Consider the following 10231-nt stretch of genomic DNA (forward strand, 5'->3'; position numbering starts at 1 on the left):
CCCCCCTCCCTCCCCACTCTGCCCACCACAAGAGACTTACCAGCTGGAGGCAGCTGTGTCCAGCATGGTCAAGAACTGCTGCCTGTTTAATCTATGACCTAGTCTCCAAATTGGCGCCAAATCTCTCCAAATGCAATTGATCTGGAGGCTTCCGAATTGATTTGGACCTTTTAATGGGTCTCCCAATTTGATTGGGAAATTCAGCCACCAAATGAGGCCCAATCTCCTCTAAAGAGAAATTGGTTACCCAAGCTTGGCACAGCCCTACTATTTACAGCATGAGGTGGGCTGCATTACTTAAGCCACAATCACTACAAAGGATCAATCTACTGGCATATACACAATTATACTAATGGCAATACAGCAAATAAAAGTGTCTTTAAGCTTGAACAACTGGCTATAATTCCCATGCCACCTTTTACCCAGACTGCCTGGATCACTCTCTTCCACCCATGGGACCAGAAGGCAAAGGTAACTTATCAGATGAGTTCCCCCATTTGCAGACAGTCACCTCAGAGGATCTGCCTGCACTGGCATGTCTCCAACTCTCCATCCATTGCACTGATCACAAAGGGAGCAGACCTGGAGGCAGCTTGCCAATAATCAAACAGCAGCACTTACATCTAGTTTGAGCTGAGCTAGAAAACCCTCTGGTTAAAATGCCATTGGCCAGCCCAGCCTACCACCATCACTGCTAGTACAACAATGAGAGCTGTCACAAGTTTAGAGCCAACAACTTTCAAGATCTTGGAGTTCTGCAAAAACAAAATCAGCTTCAAAAAAACCTAAGTTCATGGTCATGACCAAAACCACCAATCATACTTGGTATTCTCATTCCAGTCCCCTGCTTGACTTCCAATTCCCCCCAGTAGAATTGAAGTGCAACTGGATTAAATGAGTCTGAAGGAATTCAGCTGCCTTATACTAGTTACAGTTAGCTGACAGAACAACTAGGAAATAGCACAAACTGTGTTTTGACAACTCCTTCCTTGCAAGCAGGAACCAGCAGATTTCTATCCAACAGGCCATGGAGTACAACATGGCCAAAGACACATGAAGGAGAAGCCACTGCTTAGCAACAAATAGAAGCAACTCAGGATAGCCACTTCCATCTTCACCTTTGCCCACACAATAATCTTCCCCTCCCCACAGGAAAGAGCTAATTATGGTATCAAGCGCGTACTACCCTCACTCCATTTTTACATTTTTTTTTCTTTTTTTTTTTTTAAAGAGTGAGAGAGGGGAGTGGGGGGGAAAGGGACACAGATTTTTTGGTCAATAAATCTGACAAAACCATTATCCTAGGGGATTAAACAAGGAGATAAGAAGTTCAGGGCTTTGCACAAATCATATTAGCTCAATTCTCAAATCCGGGTAATGCTTCTTTTCAAAAGTATTAATTTCGTTTATTCTATTTGCTCTCCCACTATCCTGATAACACTGGCATGCATGGCCCCTAAATTAGATCCTCCTATTTTGTGGGTTATAATCCTCCCTTTCTAGAGTGGTAATGAGATGTCTTCCTTTAATCACATTTATTTCCTGCCTCCCCCATCCAATTCCACATTGGATTTGTTTTGAAGATTTTGGTTAAAAGCTCACAAGTCTCAAAGTCACAGCCTCCTACTGGGTGGCTCAGAGTGCATGCTGAACAGCCCCAGGAGACTAAGGAGATGGAGGTTTGAGGGGAAACGTAGCCCTGCTTACAAAAAATTTTCCTTGTTGTCCAAAAAAAAAAAAACACACAAGGGGAGGGGGGAAGGGGAAGAGACTGTGATGAATTAAAAACAAAGAAGAAAGAAAAAAAGATGCTGAGTGCAGGGTGAAGGGGGACTATTCAGAACATGGCCAAGGGCCTAACAACTTGATCAGGAAGACTCCACTACAAGCCCTTTATCCTAAAATAAAGGACTTGAACAAAACATCTATGTTCACTCCTGCCCATTTGACAGAACATTTCATAGGAAGATCAAAGCCCTTTACAAATGTTCATTAACCAAGAGCCCTGCTGTGAAGTATAGTACAGTAATACCTCTTGTACTGTCGCTTAATATTTATGGTATTAGATACATTTGAACCTGTTGATGGGTATCACAGCCCTGTTGTGCTAGGTGCTGCACATACACGCATACAAAATTCCTCCACAGCATTCTGCAGACTGTTTCCATCCTAGCTGATCCCATGCAGTGACTCCACACCTCTGCCTCCTCAAACAGAAGTTTAATAATGCTGTGAACTTCCTGACTGTAGGATTTGTGAAGTTCCAAGTCATATAAATACAGTAACTAAGGCCATTTGTACACGCCACGGGGGGTTACTTCAGTTTAATTCTCTCTAAACTGAAGCAGTGGGTTTTTAAAAACACCACTTCAATTTAGGGCAAAGTAAACTCCTGTGATGTGTATACAAGGGTCAGGCACAATCCTTACCTGCCTCTCTAGCGGCAGGGATGGCAGCCTGCCAGCAGGCCAAGCAGTCCCTGAGCCATGGGGGACAGAGGGGGGTGCCCCTCCATGGCAACAGCAAGCACCCCCAGGCAGCACTTCCCCACAGGCAGTCCCAGGGGGCACCACAGCCGAAGAGGGAAGCACCGGTCCCCCCCAGAGCTCAGGGAGGCAGAGTCTGGGAAGAAAAGGAAAACAAAAATCAGACTTGCCGCTTTTTTTTTTTTCCTTCAGCGGAGCCTGCCTGCACAGGGCCCACTGCTTCCCTCCGCAGCTGTAAGGTAGCAAACGAAAACACTTTAGACATGTTTTATTTTGTTGCGACAGAGTCATTTAATGCACTTTACGCTGCCGACACGTGTAAACAGCTGCACCATTGAACTGGTGCAAAAGGGCATTAAACCACTTTAAAAGCCAGTTTTTTGGCATGTACAAATGGCCTGAGGCACCAAAAACTGAGTGACTCGGGCACAGCCACACAAAGAGGTCAGGACAGAGCTTAGCTAAAATAGAAATCAGTTTCAGTCTCAACCACAGGCTCCTGCTTTTGCCATTAATTCACCTTTCTTGTCACATCCTTCTAAGTTGTAGCACCAAAGTAAACAATGAATTAATTATATCCAAAAACCTGTGACAGGTACCTTGCCAAAGGGTTAGCTCATAGACTACTCTGAGGAGGATGGTGCATGGTGTAGTAAGAATGAACTGTCACTTTGCAGAGATACTAATAATAAAAATCAGCAAATGAAAACCGTAAAGAACACAGATTAAAATGTCACATGGCTTTCAGCACAACGCAAATGAAATCATTAAAAATATTGCCATTGAATTCAGATTTATTGCCTAAGAGTGGTAAGGTGAAGAAAGACAATTGCCTCAGCAGCAGAGATGCCTGTTCAAAAGAAGAAGTGACCAAACTGCAGTGATGTCAAGGGCATAGGACAGCTCAAGACATGACCACATGTGTAGAGGAAGTAACCTTGCCAACTAGCCATGGCACAACCTTCAACACCTAGAAGATTATGAGTAGTGAAGGCAGATCATTCAGCCACCCCACCTTCCTCCGGATTCAGTACTAACATGGCACAGAACACCTGAAAGTTTGCTCTCCTGGCTTCTGTATGCACAACAATGGGATTCTCAGCTAGAGGCTTGATCTATCACCACCCAGCACACATCATCTCTGCTGTTCTTAACAATTTAGGATGTGAGAGCAAGCACAAGCAAAAACAGCAAAAGGTAGACCATGATCCAGAGTTAGTGACAAAAAGAACCAAAAAGAAGTACTTTTGAACAAATGGAGTGGGAAGAGAGAAAACAGGAATCTGGCAAGTCAAGATACTGACAACAGGCAGGAAGAGTTTGAGAAATACTCCAAGCCTTCAAATGCTCCATGGGAGTTCAGAAATGAGAAGGGAAGAACATTCTAACAAGCAGGAATCACACAGTTTGAGAATGTAGTATGGAGAACATCAGGCTTAAAGATGCCTGGATCTGAAAGGAAATAAACATAGTAAAAGTCCCCAAAGATTAAAAGGCCGCTGTGCTGAACCTCCGGTTTGAGTAGCCAGCTGCCTGGTCCTGACTGTTGGGAGGACAGACGAAGCTACCCAACAGGTCAGTTCTGTCTCAGATTTATTTGCTATTTCAGCAATAGGCTGAGAGGATTAAACAACAATAAACATAAGCATAGTTTTGGGCCTCAAGTTGCGTATTCACCAGTTATCTTTCAGGGGCTACCCATGAAATATCTGTTCCAACTTCCCTGGTGTTCGCAGACAGTCAGGCACCCAGGAACTGTATATCCAATATATTAATGTCTACAATCACATTCTGATGCGACAACAGCACGGCATTAAGGGTTGTATCCCAGCTCATTCTAGCCAGGAAAAGGACACATTTTCCTGATAGCACCTGAACACCCCATCACATTCCTCCCACGCTCCGTAAGACAGCAGGGCTCTCCTCCCTAATAGTGGCATCTCTCCATTTGGACACCATTGTCCTCCTGGTGGGAATGGTATTAAACACTTTACCTGGCAGCCAAGATGCCACACTCAGAGAAACAGCTTCCATGTGCTGCAGATATCAACTATCCTTTTTTTGTTGTTGTTAACATTTCAAGGGACAGAGGAAGTAATGAATACCACAGACTAGGGACTAAGTTGAGGCTGCTCAATTCATAATGCAAGTGGCATTTAATAACTCCTGCGAGAGACAGAGAGGTTTAGACCCTGTGTCCACAAGGGAGCATATTCTTTGGTTTGTACTTACCAGCTGGGCAGCCCTCTGCCTCTCTTCATTGGTGCTGCTCCTTTCCCGCTGAAGGGCAGTACTCAGGGCCTCACTAGCTGCCTCCCGTTCCCTCTTAGCCAGCCGAAGGAGCTCCTCTTGAACCAGTGCCTGCTCTCGCTCATATCTGCATCAATGCCAAAGACAGAAGGTGAGCAGCTGACTTCTGGCAACAGGTCACAATCTACCTGGCACAATGCCTGCTTATACTACCACAGCATCAGTTTCTGCAGAACCAGGAGATCAGCAAGTTCAATACTAACAAAGCCAAGCTACCACAGGACAAAAAGCACAGAAATCTATAATCTAGTCAGGTTAGACTCCTTTAAGTATTTGCTAGGCATTCAATATCAGAAGAATAAAAGATTTAATACGCTACATGTTAAGCTGATATTCAAGAGATGAGGGCAGGCCACACACTAAGGAGTTAATCTACCTAGCAGACTTCATTCACTACCAAGTCTACCTGGCTCTTTTGCTTAGCTTTCCCTCTCCACAGGGTCAGCAATGTAGATTAGATGAGATCAGGAGAGCTGAAGGAAGCGACTTTAGAAATTTCTAAGCCAACACTACATGGAGAAAACTTAGCACCCATACTTGATTGCCATTCTGGCCCTAGGAATTCCATAAACACATAACAGGCTAACGAAGGTACAAGATCAGTAGGTCTCTATACCATGCCCTACTTTCTCTGCAGCACTCACTAGACCATCCTTCCAGAAGCAGCTCCGTACATCAGAACTGAAGACTGCCAGCAAGTTAGATTCCCCCCATCTCTGATAAACAAAAGTGGCTTTCCAAAGACTCCCCTAGAGATGTAAGAGACACGACAGTGGAGTGACACTGTTCCACTATGTTTACAAGTGGTGCCACTGTCAAGTGGCCACACTGAGAAAGGACTCATTTCTGGTCATCAAGATTGGCCCTGTGTGAAATGCTAGCAAATACTGGGCACAGTAAGGAGAATGCCAGAGGCAGCAAGCAAGAATAGGAGAAAACAGCTAGAGAAACTATGGGAAAAAAAAAAAAGCCATGCACAGAAACTTTCATAATGGAGATCCATCCTGCTGTGTAGAAGCTGGAGGAGTTCCTACTCCTCTCCATTCTTTGGAGAAGCAGCAGAGATTCCTGGGATTGCTAGAAAGCCAATTTCACAGAACGCATCTCATTCTCCCTGGCAGCTTTACATGCTTTGACACCTTGCAAAATTAAAGTGCTTCATAGAGGGGGAAAAATACCTCAAACCAGCCTTGAAAAGGTCATGTGGGACAGCAGCATGAAAAGGAAGAAAGAAAAAAAAAAAGCCAAAGGAGATACCTAGACAGGCATTATTTCAGATCTAACCACAGAGTCTCACTCAGTATAGTTCTTCAGAAGTAACAGATTTGAAACCTAAACCAAAGGTTCTTCAAGCACTTCAGTATCAGTACCAGAGGTTTTCACCTACTTTAGGAGGCAGGAGCAGGTATAACCAACTTTAGACAGTACCGAGCACGTGTTTTCCTTCACACAACTTATTATAGGTCCCAAGTGTTCCTCGTGGTCCTTCTGGTCTTCTATGTTTCTGTGACCACCCTCCAGTTGGTTCTTAGCTCCTTCACCTGCCTTCGCCACGAGTCACATGCTTGCACTGCAAGGGTTGTTCCATGACCTCAAATGACACCAAGACCTTACAAAAGACTTACTACACAACTGAAGCACTGAACTGCAAACTTCAGCATTACACGCAGCCCAGAAAGAATGTGACAGGACAGGCAGCCATCTTTTGCCAGAAGGGAAAGTTTCCTCACCTCTTGTACAGGTCCTCCTCTGCCTCTGAAGGCTTCTGACCAGAGCTTTTCACCGTTGGTGGCTGGACTCCTGGGAAGAGGAATAGAAGCACATGACTACTGTGGAAGAAACCACGAGCTACCATCATGTCATGAGAATGCATGCTAATGGAGGAAAAGGAAAACGCTTAATAAATAAGCAGACAAGGTTCTTTGGATAAATCTGATATCTTTTATTAGACCAACCAAATGTCCTTAGACCAACATGGATACAACCTATACCCCTAATAAATAAGCAGCATTTCAAGAGCATGGTCAGCACAAGAAACGTCTCAAGGGAAATTTGAGAATAAGAATTGTATAGCTAAAAGCTGCGTTCATGAAAAAGTGATAAGCTTCCTGTAGGTAAGGGTACTTAATACACCTTAATCCTGATCCATGCAAACACCCATTTTATTCTAGTCCTACTCTCCACACCTTTTCCCCAGCTCTGCCAATGCACCACTCTTGATCCACTCCCTGTAATTACAGCAGGGACCTGTCAGGAGCAGAGATCAATTTAAAAAGGTGGTTTGGGATATTCACAAAGACCAACACACTTTTGATGAAGCTTTAGACAACCAAAGGACAGAGTTCTCTGGCTTGGCTCACCATACCCATATTAGTCTGGATCCCATAGACAAAAATGTTAAGAATTGTGAGGGACTGCTGATAAGAATATCAACAATGTATATCCAGATACCAAAGAAAACAAGTTTCAGCTATCTTGAGTGGAAAAGCCAAAGACCCTTCTCTATAATAAGCCACAACACATGCCATCAAACAGGCAAGTTTTGTCAGTCTCTCGTCCACTCCTGGCAACGTCTGGAATCAGCTTGTGACCTTTTCCCTCCTCTGAACATGCAGGGCAACATTATGTGCTCACAATATTATCCCTCTGTGTCGAAATGAAACAATACAACCCCACCTCAGTCATTTATGACTAATGTCCTTTTCAGAGTGAATCTGGATAGCTCACAGGGTTAGGATCCTTAGTGCCTTGCAAATATGAGAGTTTGCAAACCAACCTCACCCCCACAACAGATCAGGGACAATATGCAGCATCATCAAGCAGCTGTGCAGAACTCCTGCAATGTTCCAACTGAGTGGAGTAAAGAAGTGCACCCTTACGAGCAAGAGCTACAGCTGCACATATCATGTCTCACTTACCAACCTGCTGTGAATTAAGGGGTTTGCAAGTCATCAGGATACAAATAATTCAGGTTTTGCTGTCCTCTACACTGCCATACTATGTTTCATCCAAATTGAGGAAGCTGGTATTAATGCTATACTATAGATGGTGAAAGAAAACAAGTTACCTTACTTTTCTTTGCTTTAAATTAATTCAGTGACCCAGTGGCAGAGCAAGAAACAGAATCCAGAAATTTCAATTGTTCTAAGTACCGCACAGCAAAAAAAAAAAATCAAATTAAATCAAATCAAATAAAAACAACCCTCCACCAACAACTAACTCTCCACCCCATCCCTCCTCCCCACCTCCAAAAAGCCATGAAAGACCTCTCAGAACTACAGGAGACCCGAACTGTGCAGTTGCCCTGATACACAAGTAGAAACATCATGAGCCAAATCAAAACACTTTTCATAAGAACTATACCCTGAAAAAACATACATGAAATCTATAAAAGCATCATCTGACTAGTGCTGCTGCTCAGACTAGTTTCAAAACTCTAGGCTGTAGATCTGACACAGACTGGCAATACCTTTAGGAGACTTGGCCTTCTCTTCTGCAGCTAGCAGAGGTGTAGTGCCACGGGAAGAGGGAGGAGGAAAGGAAGATGGTCTCTGGTCCCTTGTTGGTTGAGAAGACTCTTTCATTCGGTTTACTACATCTTCAGAGAGCTAGAGCAATTATTTGCAGGGAAGAGATTAATGGAATCAGCTCTCAATTTTTACCTTAATACTAAGAGAAGTTCTCAACTGGTTACCTTTTCTTAAACATTGCCACAAACTATCACTAGTTCTGCTATTGAAAAAAAACATTAACAATTTTAAATAAAGTCATTTAAACTTTTACAGGCCAATTTCACATTTAGAAAATATGAAAACATCACATCATAAAGTCCCCAACAAGAGCTTGACTGGAAAACAGGAATGGAGAAGAGACAACTAGAGAAAACAATCCTGTACTGGGCTAGGACTAGATCTTTAGCTGATGTATCACCATCTCTCACTTCTATAATTCTAAGTAAAACTTCCACAAAACAAAATGGAAGGTGGACAGAGAACGTATGTGCCCAACCCTAAATTTATTCCTTTTTTCTGCACCTGGGTACAGATCCTAGAGAAGGAGAAAATGTGCCCCAAATATCATGAAACTTCAATTCATGACAGTCTTTCAGAACGCTGCCAGGTCTAATTCTTCTTCCGATACACTGCACGGTTAACAACCTCATGCCAACCACACAATCCTAATGGACAGGCAAATGGGAGTTTTTTCCCCCCCTGCACAGGCCAGTCCCACAGAGACACACTTCAGAGCATGAAGCAGAATACAAAGTTTGGCTGTGCTGCTCCCACGCAGGGCAACAGCATTTCAACATCTCTGGTATTTATTTTGTCAATTTGGTCTTGGGTCTTCCAACTTTCCTCCCTGGTGCTTTCCTGACTACTGCAAAACACATGCACACGTGGCCTGCACCCTATCAAGAGATCCCAAGGGACACGGCTACAAGTATGTAAACACATACTGCAAAGCAATCCACATGCAGCAGCTCGGAGGTTTTCTTAAAGACAACAGTCATAACTCTAGAGGTGCTTGTGCATCCTTGGTGAGGGCAGTAGAGAGCATCACAATGCTAACTAGAAGGTTTTTATGGGAGGAAGCGAATAATTCATTTTGAGGTTCAAGAACAAGGAAGCCTTTTTCATTTCACAGATGCTTAAGACTGGACTTGACTTTGGAGGCTGAGCAAATGAGGAAGGGAGGCCACTGTTCTGGAAACTAGCGATAAAAATACAAGGGCACCTCTCATTGAGCCGAAACCCCCGGAGTTCAAAGGAGTGCTCTGGTAGACGTGAGTCAACATTTCGCTCTAGTCCTGTCAGCTGAACTGCAAAAATCAAAACAGCAAAACGCCAAGCTGTGCTGGGACCCGGAGCCAGGTGCTGACCAGGCAAGTGCAGAGGGATATGGATCAGGATCAGGTCTTTCTCTGTGCGAAGCACCTGAGAGAGGAAACAGACCCTGCCACAGCCAATAACTGGGCCCCAGCCACAGCAGGGACAGCTCTCGGGCAGTTTTGCTGGGCATCCCTTTCTTTAATGAGGGATTGGAAAATAAGTCAGTGAAAGGAAAAAATAAGCAGCAGTAGGGGTGCAACGTTACGGAACCAGAGCAACAGGAGGAAGGAAAGGAGCAGGGCTGTAGTCACCTCAAATCTTCATTAATCCCTAGTGCCTTCTCTGCCAACTGATGCCCGATCAGCCCTGGGATGCGGGAGGTGCCAATTAGGGGCAAAGATGCCTTGCCCTAGACACTTGCTCAGCACCACCCCAGCATCAGGCACCAGCTCCCCCGCTCCCCAAGGGGCTCCACAGCTCTGGGGCAAAGAGAGGCGGGGAAGGAGCTGAGGGAGGGCCGCACTCCTGGAGGCAGCCATGCTGCAGCCCCCTTGCCCCTGCCCCAGGCCCAGCCCCGCCTCACCCGCACGCCCTGCAGCACCCGCA

General features: G+C 44.7%; 1 protein-coding gene across 4 annotated transcripts in view; it reads right to left on the minus strand.

Moving 5' to 3' along the window:
- The window catches only part of CHCHD6 (coiled-coil-helix-coiled-coil-helix domain containing 6), a 172035-nt gene that overhangs the window by 156603 nt on the left and 5201 nt on the right, over positions 1-10231 (minus strand). For all 4 annotated transcript variants that reach the window (XM_019504931.1, XM_019504932.1, XM_019504930.1 and 1 more), the window contains exons 2-4: positions 8266-8404; positions 6527-6596; positions 4719-4863 (exon numbers count right to left, since the gene is read on the minus strand). In XM_019504931.1, coding sequence (XP_019360476.1) covers positions 4719-4863; positions 6527-6596; positions 8266-8404 — 354 coding nt within the window. The remainder of the gene's footprint in view (positions 1-4718; positions 4864-6526; positions 6597-8265; positions 8405-10231) is intronic.

This window comes from Gavialis gangeticus, unplaced genomic scaffold (assembly GCF_001723915.1).
Source record: "Gavialis gangeticus isolate Ggan-Ray unplaced genomic scaffold, GavGan_comp1, whole genome shotgun sequence".
Classification (NCBI taxonomy): domain Eukaryota; kingdom Metazoa; phylum Chordata; order Crocodylia; family Gavialidae; genus Gavialis; species Gavialis gangeticus.